Genomic DNA, 18,227 nt, shown 5'->3' with positions numbered 1-18,227 from the left:
GCCCAAATTGAAGCCTTACGAAGGGCCCTAAAGTGGTTGGCCAGTTCACAGTGACAGTGAGGAGGACACCTCAATGAAATAGTTTCCGCTACCATTCTCTGAAGGTAGTCATCCCTTTATGAGGGCGCGGTTTCGTTGCGTGTTTTGACATTAGGTAGATTCTAAGAATTTGTGAAGGTTTCTTCGCAAGCCCCTCATTCTTAATCCAGCACAACTCTGTTCACATGTCTGCCCCTAGATCGGACGAAGGAAAGACAGTTCGAATTAAACAGAGGGTGCACTTTCAAGGGTTCTTCAGTGCTTAAGGAAAATGAAATAATGGACCAACTGCTAGAAAGAAACCTGCTTGTATATATAACGGCATATTTACTATAGGCTGGTTTCTCAAATACCTGTAGCAAAATATTTAACTAAGTCGAGCAGTAAAACCTAGGCTTTCAGAGAAATGAACAGGCGGTATCATTTGTTCCGGTTGGGATGCATGAGCACCGTGGGTCTATTCTTGCAAACGAAGACAAAGGAAATACGGGCTATTACGGCGCACCACATAAATTACGTATACAACGCTTGTTTGTTCAGCATAGCATACTACAAGCTGAACAAGTGTATCTGCGGCTGTTGCAATACATTCATAGAAACAGTTTGTACTCTATTGCTGACAGTACTATAAGTTACAACCTTCGTGAGGTCAAACTACGTGTACCACGAACACGCACGAATTATGGTAAACAAAAGCTAAATTTTCAAGTACCCAACGCCCTCAACAAATTTCCCTTTAGAGAGGATTTCTTTTTATCTAAAAATGTGTTCAAGAAATCATGAAACGACGTGTGATTGAAGGTGAAATTCAAATGTAAGAAAATGTATCTACCGCTTCTTTATACATATGTTTCTCTCTAATTTTGTTGCGGACAAGTGCTGCAGCTGCATGTTTTCGTGTCTTAATTCACCAGTCATGTACGCAATGTATTTGTACGTGTATAACTTTCAGTGCTTGCATATTACTTTGCACATGTTTGCATTTGTCCCGAATTAAGTTGTAGTGACGTTTTGACATATTTGTCGCGCCATCTATATACATATTTTTTTTGTATTGCTATTGTTACTGCCAACTGCATGGGTACCGGGGCCTCGTCAGGCCTTACCGCCTTTTGTCCCGGTCCCCTCTTTTCCTTGAAAATAAGAATAAACTTCACTTCACTTCAATTCACTTCACTTTGCGTCAAACCACTGTATGAGTGACGAGTGCTGTCAGAAGACTGCTGCGAGGTTACCCAAGATTGTGTTAGTAATATCAGGTTCCTAGAAACGAGACTCCATCAAATCTATACTTAAGAACTCTACGAGAGAATACATTTAGTTGGCACCTCAAAGTGCAACCACTGAACGCTTCACTAATTTTGGAACGTTGTTCCTGGCAATTAATGCTCTATTGTTTAATTGGCATGGAACACGTGACAAGGGCGAAAATGCGGAAGTGTCAAGCTTAATAAAGATGAATTCTTAAATTGTCGGCTGCACACCAAATGTGTACCAATATCGGTTGTAATTTTCTCACATAATCAGATGTACTGTCTGTCTACATAATAAAAATCCTTACGTTCCACCCTAGGACGACACTCGTCAAACGAGTCATTTTAAACCCCAGAGATCTTCGCAAGAGATGTCGACCGCTGCTATGGCGAACACAGCAGCAACCGCGGTAAACCAAAGAATAATAGCTTCTAGGGGGAAAAATTGTGTATTCGGTTTTTGAATTATTCTATATGAGTCAGCTGGTTTAAAAAAGTTTCATTGGCGCATCCTGAGTGATTACTCGCAAATTTGTGTGACTGTATTTTGACAATAGGCAGAAAAATTACCCCGTCATCTAGTGCATTTTTCAAAGCGAGAGAAGATAATAAACTGAAAGTTATGATTACTGCATCTCAGGCGTCACATGTAATTAAAGCAGCTAATGACCCCGCATGCTTCGACAAAAACAAATCACTAAGCGCAACAAGAAAGGAAAAACTGCCCTGCGAGGTAGTACTACATAATTGAAGGGGATGTTATACGTTCATAGTACCTTCCTGGTGAAGCAGCGCACAAACACGGACACAGTGGAGACAAGCAGGAATAGACGTCATTCGCTGCACTCGCAACTATTTTATTTCAGAACACATACTTCAAGTTTATATACCTGCGCACCCTCAGGCGTCAACGCAAATCATGGCAAGATTAGAGGCTTTTATATATATATATATATATATATATATATATATATATATATATATATATATATATATATATATATATATATATATATATATATATCGTTTGCCCGCTCATACTCGGGCGTCAAAGGCATTGCACTTATCTATCATGGTGTGCAATCCTATCGTAATTTGTTGCAACCCTAACAACCATTTTAGAGCGCAGCTCTTTGGCGTCCGTTCCTGGGTTTCGCGTCGTCGTCGGCGTTGTCGTCGGCCTCGTAACCAGCTCCGCCCCCCTTTCATCCCCCCAGCGCTAGCAGCGACCGACTGATACCGCTGGATGCCGCTGACGCCGCTAGAGAGTCAAGATAACGTGACTGCATAGAACACCGTCGCCGCCATGCAGAAAGAGGAGGAAAGGGTCCCCCCCCCCCTGTTCTTGTGTGGCGGATAGGGTGCTCTTCAGTTGCCGACGCGCCGGTTATTTCACGTAGGCCCCGGCACGTCGACGAATACGTGACCACCTTCCCACGGCTAGACCTGGTTCTTAGCGCTGCGGAAGCGAGGGTATCATATTGTTTGTGTCGGCATCGGCGGCGTTGTCCCTGAAACCAACTCCGCAGCTGGGGTTGACTCACTATCGGCGTCAGCGGCATCAGTCAGTCGCTGCTATCTCTTCCCTCCTCCCTTTATCGTGTTGTCCGCTTGCTGCGCGCGCTTCTGCCCCCATCGTTTGCCGCTGGGTGTACACGCCGCCCCCCTCCCCCCTCTTCCTGCGAGTCTCCGGTTGTCAAAGCGCCGGCTCGAACTTAATTCCTTTCTTCGCTCCTCCTCCAATGCAACCCCTGTGCGGTGGCAATCAGAGAGCCAGATCGGTGGCGGCGGATCTGTATATGTGCACCGCCCGAGCCGAAATTGCCGCTGCCGTTCGCCACTGCGAAATTATCTGCCAGTTCTTTCTGAGCCATGAGCGAGACGACCGATGGAAGTCCTCCGTCTGCTGCTGCTGCTGCTAAACGAGCTGCCAGAGCAGAGGCCCAGCGCCGTCGCCGTCAGAATCCAGAGGTGCGTGCCGCCGAAGCAGAAGCTTACCGTCTCCGCCGTCGAGATGATCCAGGAGTACGGGAAATATAAAAAAAAAATTCTGTGATAGCGCATACATGTGTTGCTCGATTTCTTTGCCTCAACCTATCGAAAAGGTGAAACAGCTTATTTGCTGCGCTCAAATTTCGCATTAGGAAGTAACGTAATCGTCGGTAATTTCTTTTATTACACATTTTCTTTTCTCTTCTTTTTAGTGTACTTCCAAAAACGCAACCTCACCATGGCTTAGATGGACAGATGGCTGACTGATACAACCCTCTCCCCTCTTGTGAATATGAAAGGCTTCGATTATTTCCCTGGTTAGTATGTGTTCTGAAATAAAATAGTTGCGAGTGCAGCGAGTGTCGTCTATTCCTGCTTGTCTCCACTGTGTCCGTGTTTGTGCGCTGCTTCACCAGGAAGGTACAATGATCACTCACCAACTAGCCCAACTTTCCGATGTTATACGTTGTTTCGCTTCCTGTGCGGAATATTTTACCATGAGGCATCCGTGCTAAGAATCACCGTGAGTTTTTGACGCATACTCTATAGCATTGTTGTGATGACCTCTCTTTGCCATCTAACTACGTTCTTTGTCGTATGATTGCGCATCTGGTGTGTACTGCTTACCATAGTGGCGAACCACTCTGGTATGCTGGGGTGTCCTGACAAGGAATGCTGACCTTGTCTGCTAGAACAGTTTTGGAGTGTTCTTAGTCGAAAACGAACTTTTCAGTTTGGGTGATTCGTAATCCAACGCCAATTTTCAGTTGTGTCGATGAATCAAAGTGAAACGAAATGTCTCTTATAACGGGTGATGAGCTCGGGTATCATTGTTGTCGTCATCATCAACCTATTTTTATGTTCACTGCAGGACGAAAGGACGAAGGCCTCTCCCAGCGATCTCCAGTTACTCCTGTCTTGCGCCGGCCAATTTCCTCATTTCACCACCCTATCTAATTTTCTGTCGTTCATCGAGTGCACTTCCCTTCCCGTGGTACTCATTTTGTAACTCTAATGGTCCACTGGTTATCTTTCAAACAGATTACACGGCCTGCCCAGCTCCATTTTTTCCCTTAATATCAACTAGAATATCGGCTATCCCTGTTTGATCTCTGATCCACACCACTCTATCTCTCTTAACGTTACGCCTAACATTCTTCCTTACATCGCTCTTTGCACGGTTCTTCACTTGTTCTCAAGCTACTTTGTTAGTCTCCAAGTTTCTGCCCCATATGTTCACACCGGTAAAATTCACTGATTGTACATCTTTCTTTTCAATGACACTCGCAAGCTCCCAGTCAGGATTTGGTAACGTCTGCTGTATGCATTAAAACCCATTTTTATTCTTCTGTAAATTTCCTCCTCGTGATTTCGGTCCCCTGTGAGTAACTTACAGGGGATCCAGAACTAAAAGTACCCCTGCACCGACTCTATAGACTGACTGGCGATCATGAATTCATGCTTCCTTCTTAGACTCTAGAACATTACCTCTGTCTCCTGCATATCAATATTTGATCATAATGTGACGATTTTATCATTTGTTGCAATTCGTCGCCAATGTTGCTCAACAGGAGAGTGTCGTGTACAAACGGAAGGTCGTTGAGATTTTCGCCGTTGATCCTCATTTGTAAGCCCCCGGTCTAATAACTTCAATACTACTTCTAAGCATGTGGTAAACTGCATAGGAGAGATTGTGTCTCTTTGGCTAGACTGGCTAGATCTAGTAAACAGAAATATCCAAGTTAGGGGACGTTTGATAGCCGTTGCCGTAGCCCAAATGGTAGTGCAACGCACGTGTAATGCGTAGGCAGTGGGTTCGGCTCCTACCGGCGACACGTTATCCCTTTTCGTCCATTTTCATTTCCGCCCTTTTCCTTTCCTACATTTCAATTTCAACTACTGCACATATCCCCGATGCTTGTCTTGGCTTCATTGCCTGTTCACTTCGTATGGTCATGATTAAAAAAATCTAGCTCCTCAGTATCCCTTCTTCTCTAATTATGTATTGCGATAGTTTCGAATCTCGCAGCCTGGATGCCATTAGGTAGGATGCGACGGTTTATTACCCACATTCCCACTCTCCTAAGGCCTCATACACAGAGCCGTCAAACGTTCCGTCACGACACCGTCATGTAAAAAAAAACATACAGCTGGTACAGCAATGTACAAATAGGCGGCGGTGGTCGTGACGTCCACAGGAGCACGGTTTTGTACAGTTTTGACTCAATGAGCTCATGTTCACCTAACCGCAAAGAACATTTGCGCAGCCTGTCCACTAGCCACTGCTGTCGCCAGCTTCAGCTTTGTAAAATGGCTGTATTTAGCGACGGCTTCTTAATTTCTGATTGATACAGCTTGTTGGGGCGGGGCTTCGTCACCGCGCTGGCGACGCAAACGTAGAGCACTGCTCTACGTCGTCGGCGACCAGTTTTTGACGAAAAACTGCTTGAAAACCCTCTCCCCTGACGAAAACTAGTGCCTTGTCGGTGACGCGATGGGACGTTTGACGGCTGTGTGAATGAGGCCTAAGACAACGTGTTACGTGACGCCATCGGGCAAAAAAGAATGTTCCCCAGCCGCCCACCTTGGCTCTCAGTGGCGCTGGCTAACACTCCTAGAGAGAGAGAGAGAAAACAGGGATAGGAAAGGCAGGGAGGTCAACCAGAACAGCATCCGGTTTGCTACCCTACACTGGGGGTGGGGGAAAGGGGAATAGAAAGAGGAAGAAAGGGAGAAAGTAAGCACTGAGTAAGTGTAGGAGGGAAACCATACACAAGGACACTATAAACGGTCTCTTAAACCGGCGCACTTCAAGTACTGCACTAGTGCACGAATCGATTTTGGAGCCAGTGACCGGTGTGGCCATGGTCCGAGTATCTTTGACTCGGTGAGCGGTCTCGAGTGCAGTCGGTGTAAAGTTGCCCGCAGACACTGGCATTGGACATCGTAGCAAGGGCAGGTACATAATAGGTGTTCGATTGTTTCCTCGCACCCACAGGAGTCGCACATCGGGCTGTCGGCCATTCCCATACGGTAGGAGTATGCGTTCTTGAGCGCCACTCCCAGCCACAAGCGGCACAGCAAGGTTGTTTCGCCGCGGGAAAGGCTAGATGGTAGTTGTAGCCGTAGCGTGGCGTCCAGTTTGCGTAATCTGCAATTGAAGGCACTTGAAATCCAGAGATCTTGTGACTTCTTGCGTGCAAGTAGGCGAAGTTCCCTGGCAGCGTCCGACCTCGCCAAAGGTGTTGGACGCGTCTTGGTATCTTCGTGGGCACACCGGGCAGCCTTGTCAGCTAGGTTGTTGCCTACGATGCCACAGTGAGCAGGAATTCATTGAAATATAATGTGGTGTCTTCCTTCCAGAGCTTGGTGGTGCACTTACCTGATGTCAGATATCATCTGCTCGTAAGTTCTGTGATGTAACGCAGATGTAACACTCCTAGAGCTTGATCTAGTAAACATACATACCCAAGTTAGTGGACGATTTGATAGCTCTCGCCATAGCCCAATTGCCAATGAAACGCACTCGTAAAGCGGAGGTTCCCACCGGTGACCGTTTTATTTTTCAGATTATTTTCCCCTTTCCCTTTATTATTTTCTACATTTTTTCAACTACAGCTAATTTCCCCGATGCATTCCTTGGCTTCGTTCTCTGTTGGCTGTATATGATGACAATTAACAAAATCGAGACCCTGCTTTCCCGTTCTTCTCTAGCATATGTGTGGGGCACACAAGATATAAACATACGTATACATATGTGCTACTGTACCTTCATTGACCAAATTCAACGGAGACGACAAGCCTTACCTCGCAACTTATATTGCTTTAAAGGCCACTTCATTTGAACTTAATAAATTTGTCTACGAGTAACACTCCTTTGCGGCCACGCTAGCAACAACCAATGGCCAACAAGAATCTATTGGGCCAGCGAGCCGAACGCTGTGCACATACCGAAAGAATGCAGCAAGGCAATGCTGCTTTCCTGCTCGTCTGCACAGGTATCAGCGTGGGTGGAAGAGACAGGTCGCCAGGTGCTGGAGGCCATGCAAACGGCGTTCGCGGCGTTCGAGAACCAGGTGCGGGTCATCACTAAGAACGTCGAGCTCTTCAGCGCCCAGATCAGGAAGATCCTCGAGTGAAGTCGAGCTGCCCGTATCCCGCTTTGGCGGCCGCTCACATGGTGCCATTCTGGCGTCGTCGTTCCTTTGTGAAAATAAACTTGGCTCCTTCTTTTGCTTTGCAAGATCACTTACACGTGAGCACACGTTCTCACAAAACTATCGAGATTTTGATCATGCGGAACGAAGATCAAAATCTCGATTATATCTCGGTACACGATAGGGAGGGGGTTCGAATACCCTCGCAAATTATGACGAACTGTACATATAAATGCAAAGTTGCATAACGGTAATGGGCATAATATGCATAAATTGCATAATGTAACGGGAACATAACGTGTATTTCACGTTATTTTTCTGGCTTTACACAGAAAAAAATATATCCAGATATCTATGCCTCAGTCTCGAAGTATTAGCGCTAGAGGTGGTAGGGTCCATGATAGGGAGGGGTTTCGAGTCTCCCGAGGTTCTTTATGCGAATGATTCCGAATAAATCCTGGTATTACAAAAGGGCGCTCATACTTTTTTCTGATGTTCAATGCAGGAGATGTTCACTTGCCGAAATAGCTGCTAGTTGCTTAGAGTAAGGTTGGAACTAACAGAAGTGTTTTATTTCTCACAGGTTCTCTCTATTGCTTAATTATAGGAACGGAAAAAGGAAATCTCTCTCGAAGGAAACTTGTGAGGACTGATCTAAAATGGTGTAAACGATGTCCGCATACACGTGCCATAGGCAGGAGGGATTCCAAGGCCACTAGTGGTTCTGGGAAATAGTCATGAAGATTTACTACTCTACTCGAGGTCATATAAGCCAAAAGCTTTTTTAAGCGGAGCTTGCGTCTTTTGGCAGTTCTTTTCGTGTGCTGGCTGCTGCCGCCTTGACACAACTACTTGGATCACCGGGTTCGTGCACAGGTCATGTATCCATGTGAATGAGCTTGGCCCAATGCATATGTGTAACTTGGCGTGTGGCACTGAGGACGTCAACTTTATAGCCAATCCCCAAGAATGGCACTACATAGGTTCCCGACAACAAGCAGTACAAGAAGCAATAACTCGGCAACAGAAAATTGAAGAAATCAGCTGTGGAAAAGCCGGCATGAAAAGCAGCCGACTGTGGAGGAAGAAGTGAAGTAAACAAAGTGGAAACAGACCGTTCGTTAAGCGAGGAGCGTAGAGTTAGAAAGAAGTGAAGTCAGTAGAGAAAATTAAAGAAGGGTTCTTGGCCGATCCCCCTACGGTTGGTATAAGCCAGTTGTGCAGTGAAACAACAATGATGATGTAGGCTGCATAGAAGTAGTGAGGTGCGTAACAGAAGCAGCTCAATGTAGCGAAACAAGTCAGGTGAACAAAATGGGACTTGAGCGAAGTGCCTTGAGCTAAATCCAAGCGAAAAAGGATAAGTAGATGCATATCAACAAACACAGAATACGTACGATCCGCGACATGTATACGTACGATCCGCCATTTTATTAAAGAAAGAATAGCACATCAGCTATAGTTCTAACCACCGTTTTTAGATCAATTCCTAAAATATAAACACGTTTGTGCGCACCGGCCGGGTACTGCAATTCTTGATGAATTGTGGGAATTTGTTAATGTTACCTGGACAAGAATAACGGTGTATTACAACAATTATTAACGGTATATTTAAAATACTTTTATACAAAAGTAAGAAAGAAATAATTTGACAGCGTATGAACAAATGTTACTAGAATGGAAATGTAAATAGGTTGTCAGTAAAGTAAATAGAAAGTTGGTAGGAGTTCCATATAACGTTAATAGACATTTTTGTAAGGGTGACGTCGTATATCTTAAGATAAAAAGCCAGGGCGGCACGAAATGTTGTTGAAGGAGTTGAAATATTTCTCTAAATCTTATTCTTCTGATCATGTTCGTATCTTTGTTATTTGCATTTTCTATTAAAATTTGTAGCGATTCTACCTGTTTTGTGCAATCCTCGTGGTTGCTGAACCTTTTTCTGTTATTTCTATCTTTCAGTTCTTTATTGCAGCGTCAAACTGCTGCGGCATATCAACGAACAACCCATCAAAGGCTCTTTTCTTATTCCATGGCCATCATTCAACAGCCATTTAAATGAAGCAAGAGACAAAGTTCCGTGCAAGAAGTTTATTTACAGGTACCACCCAATTCCGGGCCTATGCCTTGCCATGGACCCACTACATAGCCATGAGGATCGTCAACGCCTGTCCACCTCATTGTGCAAAAGTGGGGTCTATCAACCGCGGCAACACTGCCCCGCAAAGCCGGTGCAGAATAAGCGACGAGACAACACCATCCAGCATTCGGTTGCCCAGGCGACGTGCGCTCCGGCCCGGCATGTCCCTTCGCGCCAAAAGAGGTCGGGATGGCGCTTGCGCTGGCCAGCGCGCTGCGCTCGTGGATGCCCAGCCGTGCCAAGGGACTCGCGATGGACATATTGGCCCACGCGCTGACAGAGCTCAACAGCGGCCGGCTGCCGGCGTTCTGCTCAAAATTCAAGGTGTCCTTCAGCGCGGGCTCGGCCGACGACGCCGGCGACGCCTCCAGACCTCAGCTGGACGACTCGCGCCGGGACCCCTGCGTCGTCATCGGTGAGCTGGTCTGTCAACAGCCCGGCCTTTTTTGCAACTTTTTCGGCAGTATTTGCTGCCTTGGTGTCCGGTGCAGGCCGAGCGAAAACCTTCGAAATGCGGCCTTGTTGGTGTGGCCGGTGCATGATTGTGTCTTCGCATCGCGCTTTAACTTTCCCGCTTGAGGATCCCTTTGCCGGCCACTTCGACGTGCGTACTGACACGGCGTGTGTCGTCGCCGTAGGTCCCTGCAACGGCTGTTGCTTGCGCAAGTGAGTGTTCTTTTTCGCGGGCCAGTCTAAAAGATACAGCTCCCTTCTCGCGTTTCTGGCAGCGTTGCGTTTAGAATATTGGCAGCACGCCGTTGCAATAGTTAATTAGTCGCAAGCTCTGCAGACTCTTCGTGCCTGCTGTGTAAGCAGTCTTTTGCTACTAAGCAATGTGTGTCCCAACTTAGGCTCTCATCAATGGGGGGGTTTAAATACTATGGTAGAAAAGCACGCTACCTTGTGTGTACAGTATGCTGTGCTCCCTACAGCTGCGTGCATTGCAGTGCTATGGTACACCGACGGCTGTGCGCAGTACCGAAGGAAACAGCCAACCATTAGCACGCCACGTGCGCAAGTATTTTTTTATTTTAAATGTTAAGCATTCCTTGGCGAGCATTTGCCACTTTGGCAGTATCTATCTATCTGGCCGCCTACGTCTTGGTTCTCTCATGATCGTTTCATTAACTTGCTATAACAAAACTAACATACTATGGCATGAGTGTATGACGAACATGAATGATAGGCCATGGCATGAATGTCATCATATGCGTGTCATGTAGGTCATGGAACAGCCGCCTACGTCTTGGTGCTCTCATGGTCGCTTCGGTAACTTGGTAGGCTCCGCGCACACAGCGTCGCATAACATGTATTCCCACAAGGCATGAGCTCTGCCAGCTTTTTTTAAACAGTGGAGCTGGTAAAACTTTTGTTGCGCCGTGGAGCGTTACCAGAAAACTCAGCGCAGCTGACGTCGCCTCATGTTGCCTAGAAACAACCTGCGAGAGCACCGAGCTACGTAACCTCCTCGCAACCCACGCGCGTAGGCCGAAGTCGTGACGTCACTAGCCATTAAAAGCTCGGACCGGAGCAGCGGCACACCTCTCGCCTCCTCTATTCCATGCGTACGTGCTGCTGCCACGGGAAGACCGAAGAAAGTCCGGACGGCCGAAGAAGCGGTTTACCAGGAAGAGTGCCGTACTACCAAACGAGAAGCGATGCGTCGTCGCCAAGCTGGTCCAGAACACCGCGCCGAAGCTGCGGCTGAGAAGAGATGAAGCCGAGTGGAGGATCCCGAGTTTCAGTCCAGAGTCGGCGCCTGAACGCTTGACGTCGCCGAGAAACCGATCGTGGCCTGCGACTGCTCGAAAACTACCAGCGTTAAGCCCGCCGAGACGTGGGGAGTGCAAACGACAGATTCCAGTGCAAATTTCTGGGCATATAGTTTGGGCACAGCTGTCGCGCCTGTGACCTAGAAAAAAACTCGGCGCACGGCTCAGCGGGACTCGATCGACGAAGGAGAGCCGATTCTCCCCATCGCGCAGAGGCCGCCGCCGACAAACGCCGTCTCCGAGCCGAGGAACCCGAGTTTCGGGCCAGAGACAAGGAACGCTGCCGACTGAATGCTCGGCGTCACCTGGGAATAGGTTCCGGGCCTGCGCGTCAAGTAGAACTTCCAACGTCAAGGCCACAAATCCATAGGAACTGCGAATGGCTACTTCTAGCGCGTATTTCTAGACATATAGTTCGTGCGCAGCTGCCGCGTCTGTGACCGCCTCTGATTCGACACGAATCTCTCCGCGGTGAGCTAGGGACGGAGCTTTCAACAGAAGAGCTCTGCCTTGCAAGTGCTTCGCGAAACCTTTCCCGGTGGCAACCACTACGACGACGACCAGGACAGCGGTTGGACATTGAGGACGAGGACCGGATCGACGATGATGACAACTGGTAGTGAAGCACTGTACATAATAAATTATGATGCACATACTGTGGCTTGTATGCGTGTGACTTGCTGAGGCTTGTGTGACCTACCGGCCTTGCCTTCTATGACCTCGCAGATACTTGGCGAAACTTAGCAAATCTTGGGGATACTTAGTATGAGCATAGTTAAGCCATGCATATTCTCGTGAGACTTAGCAAAACCTTGAAACGCTTACCATGAACCTACTCGAGCCATGTATAACCTCGAAAACCCTAGCAATACTTAGCAAACCACTAGTGCAAACGGCCCAAATTTTTTGCTTTAATTAAGAGGATATTTTCGCAAATTTAAACTGGAACAAATCAAAGCTAACAGCTTCCACGCTGCAGCTGCGGTCATTATACTGAGGCAGTTAAACGTTTTTCGATATATTGAGATTTACACGTTCACGTTATGTGTTCATAATGATTTCCACTGCATGAGAAGAAATTAGATTTGTCGCGTGGTGTTGATGACGTCTTTGATTTGCCTACCGGAACCATACAGTCATTTCTATTCTACAAAAATCCCCCCGTGGGGCCCATTCGTGGTTTCGACAACCGTGAGGGTATCACCGCGATAAATCATTTGTCGTGGCTCAGACGCCTAACGTAACACTAGAAGTACGCAACATAGTTTTATAAGTTACAACAAGAAAGCTTCGTGGCCTTTAAAGAAGCTGCCTTTATTATATCCAGCGCGGGTAAAGTCAAGTTCTCAGCCCGAGTAGAGTATAAGCGCAGACGATGACATGCAATTTAGACGAGACGCGCGAACCCGCGCCTTGCGCGAGTCGATAGCACCATCTCGTTAAGCGCCCTAGCAAACGCACAATTCACACACGCCAACCTTTAGGTAGCCGTCCAATCGTTTTAAAAGATATGTGGAATGAACTTTACATGCAGTCCATACGTACGTGACAGGTGCAGACGACTTTTTGAATTTTCATCTCAATATTTTCGACCTTATAGCTATATATAGATTACTATTAAACACGTTGTTTGAGCAAACATTTTCAAACATTCTTAAAAGTTGCCTGTGGCAGCACAATTCTAGTTCATGATGGGGTTTTTTCGAAGCAACGGACACTACTTGCATAAAAAATTTAGATGCGTAATCGACCAATTAACTAAAATTCACTAATTATCTTTTTAACTCATTATCTTATGGCGGATATTATAATTTACAAATTCTAGCCGTGGAGTTCGTTAGGCGGATCCACCTGTAATCAATTATGAGGATTCCACGAGTTTGGCGATAATAATTTCCGAACTTTGCGGAGAAATGCATTGGCGTTTCAGTTAATATTCTGCCTGAATGCATGAAACGACGCTTTGCTCGGAAAGTAACAGTACACTGTGCAGACTACAAAATAAACAATAAAAGCACTTCTTAAGGAGTAACTAGAACATGAAGACCGCCAATGTTGAGCTTTGCAGCACAGTATCGAGAACTTTCTCTTTGCGTATAATATGATGCCCCACACTTTCACGGGGAAAACGCCCGCTGGACTATTTTTGCGACGCAAACTGATGACTCGGCTTTTATTGCTTCAGCGAAATGTTAGGAGTGAACTGATAGACAAAGCGGAGCTCTAGCGTGAAAGTGTCCGCATGTAAGCGCTTGGTTTGTCGCGGTCATTTCCTGCCGGTGATTGTGTTTTGGTGGTCTCGGTGCGAGTTGAATAAATGAAATGCTTGCTCTGAAAAGTGACACGAGCGAAATCGCCACGTACGTATTTAGTCGTTGTGGGGAAGCACGTGCTGATCATTGGCGGAGTTCGTGCCTTAATCCAAACGGTCAGTCAGCTGAACCTAGTAAAATCGATGTTTCCGTGCACTTCGGAAGTGTTCGAGCCAAGTTCCGCGGAACCCTCGGATGCCCGGACGACACAGCAACAGGTAGCACCCTGATCGCTGAGGTTAGAGCCACAGAGTTTTATGCAATTGTTACTAACTCTGGCGCTAGTGTACAAGGGAGCTGCAAGCGGGGTGGTTCGCTCAGCAAAATGGTTAACCAGTGGAATTGTATAAACTTCGTCCTTCTGGCTTCAAACAGCTCCGGACCTTTGCAAATTCTTCTTTTAAACAAAGTATACTGTGTTCATTTGAAAGAAAGTACGGCAGCATTCGAGCGCAAGAGGTCTCCCACAAAAGCCCGTTAGTGAAACCATCACACCACACTCACCTACCTCGATAAGCGGTGGCCCTTATAAGTATAACTCTTGCTTGGGCTAGTTGGTTCATGTTTAAACGTGTAAAAATCAGGGCGCAAAGTACAGGACAGAAGAGGAACACAAACGACAGGACCAGCGACACTCACAACTAAGTTTATTTCTGCAACAAACCTGCCTTATGTAGGTCAACCAAACCGAAGCGCACACGAAACATAAGAAGTAAAACACAGCAATCCTTCTACCACTCAGGAATCATCTCTGGCACAATAGATCAAAACAGCAAACAAGAACTACACGTGGAGCACCACAGGAAGCAATTCATTGAGCACAGTCATTACCAAGCCAACGGGGAGGAAAACGAGAGATAACAAGTACCAACTACGCTTCACTAACAAACTATCCAACACAACACCATTCAAACGCCTAAAAACCCGCATGACTATGAGAATAATGACCAACGAATAACACGGCAAAACATGAAGAAAGGGCGCCTAAAGAACAGCGTCTGCGTCAAAACTAAGATCTCTAAAGTCACTTACCGATAAATTAATAAAACTTGTGACCGCGCGAAAAATGAACCATGTGACAAACAATGAAATGGACTGAACAGTTGAACGATACACGGTCTATAGAACAGCGCTTGCGTCAAAACGAAAAAAGACATAACCTGTAAGAGCCACTTCAAAATCGTCAAAAAATAAAAACTAAATAAATAAAAGGTAGACAGACGGAAATGAGGCCTAAATGAAGCCTTCTCCAAAAGTAGTCTCCTTGTCACTAAGCGACAGCCTGATGACGCATTTGTTTCCCTCTTTTTTGATAAAATAGGCTTCCACAATCTCCCTCTCGAACCTGTCTTTTCCAAACTTCAAAAATTTAGTTTTTTCGAACTGAGGGCGGCAATTAGCGCGGTCTCTGCAGTGCTCTACAAGGAAGCCCCCTTCATTGTTGCGCAGATTACGACAATGTTAAATTGCACGCTCATTGAAACACCGACCTGTTTGTCGGATATAGGTGCGACCACAGCTTAGAGGGATTTGGTACATGGTACGTGTCCTGCATTCAGTGAACTTCTGAAGCTGAATTGAACAAACCGGGGGTTTCTCTCGGTTCATGGCACAAAGCTCAGACAACTTGCAAGGCGCCGAGAAAACAACCTGAACATTATGCTTGCTCGCCACTTTTTTAATGTTGTGCGACACCTTATGAAGGTACTGAATTATCGCAAAAGAACTGCGTGAGACTGGCTCCCTGATAAGAGGCGGGTGCTTGAGTTTTTGGAGAATTGCTGAGCAGACAGCTGAAATCAGACATGGCGAGATGCCTGCCTGTTGTAGTCCTTGCACTTCAGCGCTAAAGCTACTTGACTCCAAATGGAAAGAAGCCTTAGTTAAAGCAGTTTGCAAAGAATTGGTAGCAATTGCGCGCTTTTCAATCTCGGAATGGGCGCTCTCACGCGGTAGCACAGGCCTTTCGAAGAACGCGGATTGTGCATCCGACAGATGCCTTCCTTTGGAAACACTAGCCTGATATCCAAAAACTGGAGTTCACCATGCACTGTTCGGAACTTGCTTGGTAAACCTGAGACCCTGGCTGTGCTTCGACGAGACACTCATGGTTCTCTCAACGGTAGAATCTCATTCGTGCTCAGGGACATCCTTCAATATAACCAAGTAATCATCAACATATCAGTAAATGGAAACTACATGAGGATCACGAAGTTTATTACTGATCTCAGCTCCTACAACAGAAAGAAAGATATCGCAAAGGAGATGAGCTACATAATAACCGATGCATATCCCTTTCTTCTGCAGATAAAGCTCTCCGTCAAACAAAATGGCGGTTGAGTTCAGGTAGAACTCTAATAAAGAAATGAAATTGTCAGCGCTTACACCTACAGCATTCTGAAAGCGGATTTCACCAGTTGATTGGATCTTGTCCCTGACCACCGCTAAGACACCTTGGTGGGGAACCTAATAGAACAGATTTTCAATGTCAATTGAGTACGCGTTGTACTCATCATCATCATCATCATCATCATCATCATCATCATCAGCCTGTTTACGCCCACTGCAGGCCAAAGGCCTCTCCCATACTTCTCCAACAACCCCGGTCATGTACTAATTGTGGCCATGCCCTCCCTGCAAACTTCTTAATCTCATACGCCCACCTAACTTTCTGCCGCCCCCTGCTACGCTTCCCTTCCCTTGGAATCCAGTCCGTAACCCTTAATGACCATCCGTTGTCTTCCCTCCTCATTACATGTCCTGCCCATGCCCATTTCTTTTTCTTGATTTCAACTAAGATGTCATTAACTCGCGTTTGTTCTCTCACCCAATCTGCTCTTTTCTTATCCCTTAACGTTACACCTATCATTATTCCATAGCTCGTTGTGTCGTCCTCAATTTGAGTAGAACCCTTTTCGTAAGCCTCCAGGTTTCTGCCCCGTAGGTGAGTACTGGTAAGACACAGCTATTATATACTTTTCTCTTGAGGGATAACGGCAACCTGCTGTTCATGATTTGGGACTGCCTGCCAAACGCACTCCAGCCCATTCTTATTCTTCTGATTATTTCCGTCTCATGATCCGGACCCGCCGTCACTACCTGCCCTAAGTAGATGTATTCCCTTACGACTTCCAGTGCCTCGCTGCCTATTGTAAATTGCTGTTCTCTCCCGAGACTGTTAAGCATTACTTTAGTTTTCTGCATATTAATTTTTAGACCCACTCTTCTGCTTTGCCTCTCCAGGTCAGTGAGCATGCATTGCAATTGGTCCCCTGAGTTACTAAGCAAGGCAATATCATCAGCGAATCGCAAGTTACTAAGGTATTCTCCATTAACTTTTATCCCCAATTCTTCCCAATCCAGGTCTCTGAATACCTCCTGTAAACATGCTGTGAATAGCATTGGAGATATCGTATCTCCCTGCCTGACGCCTTTCTTTATTGGGATTTTGTTGTTTGCTTTATGGAGGACTACGGTGGCTGTGGAGCCGCTATAGATATCTTCCAGTATTTTTACATATGGCTCATCTACATCCTGATTCCGTAATGCCTCCATGACTGCTGAGGTTTCGACTGAATCAAACGCTTTCTCGTAATCAATGAAAGCTATATATAAGGGTTGGTTATATTCTGCACATTTCCCTATCACTTGATTGATAGCGTGAATATGGTCTATTGTTGAGTAGCCTTTACGGAATCCTGCCTGGTCCTTTGGTTGACAGAAGTCTAAGGTGTTGCTAATTCTATTTGCAATTACCTTAGTAAATACTTTGTAGGCAACGGACAGTAAGCTGATCGGTCTATAAGTTTTCAAGTCTTTGGCGTACCCTTTCTTATGGATTAGGATTATGTTAGCGTTCTTCCAAGATTCCGGTACGCTCGAGGTCATGAGGCATTGCGTATACAGGGTGGCCAGTTTCTCTAGAACAATCTGTCCACCATCCTTCAACAAATCTGCTGTTACCTGATCCTCCCCAGCTGCCTTCCCCCTTAGCATATCTCCTAAGGCTTTCTTTACTTCTTCCGGCGTTACCTTCGGGATTTCGAATTCCTCTAGACTATTTTCTCTTCCATTATCGTCGTGGGTGCCACTGGTACTGTATAATCTCTATAGAACTCCTCAGCCACTTGAACTATCTCATCCATATTAGTAATGATATTGCCGGCTTTGTCTCTTAAAGCATACATCTGATTCTTGCCAATTCCTAGTTTCTTCTTCACTGTTTTTAGGCTTCCTCCGCTCCTGAGAGCATGTTCAATTCTATCCATATTATACTTCCTTATGTCAGCTGTCTTACGCTTGTTGATTAACTTCGAAAGTTCTGCCAGTTCTATTCTAGCTGTAGGGTTAGATGCTTTCATACATTGGCGTTTCTTGATCAGATCTTTCGTCTCCTGCGATAGTTTGCTGGTATCCTGCCTAGCGGAGTTACCACCGACTTCCGTTGCACATTCCTTAATGATGCCCACAAGATTGTCGTTCATTGCTTCAACACTAAGGTCCTCTTCCTGAGTTAAAGCTGAATACCTGTTCTGTAGCTTGATCTGGAATTCCTCTATTTT

General features: G+C 46.0%; 1 protein-coding gene across 1 annotated transcript in view; it reads left to right on the top strand.

Moving 5' to 3' along the window:
* The window catches only part of LOC142575051 (uncharacterized), a 189,469-nt gene extending 181,951 nt beyond the window's left edge, over positions 1–7,518 (top strand). The window contains exon 10 of the mRNA XM_075684017.1: positions 7,283–7,518. Coding sequence (XP_075540132.1) covers positions 7,283–7,423 — 141 coding nt within the window. The 3' untranslated portion in view covers positions 7,424–7,518. The remainder of the gene's footprint in view (positions 1–7,282) is intronic.
* Positions 7,519–18,227: the final 10,709 nt, after the last annotated feature.

This window comes from Dermacentor variabilis, chromosome 3, assembly GCF_050947875.1.
Source record: "Dermacentor variabilis isolate Ectoservices chromosome 3, ASM5094787v1, whole genome shotgun sequence".
Taxonomy (NCBI): Eukaryota; Metazoa; Arthropoda; class Arachnida; order Ixodida; family Ixodidae; genus Dermacentor; species Dermacentor variabilis.
Note: the sequence above shows the minus strand (reverse complement) of the source record. Positions and strands in the feature narration are given on the sequence as shown.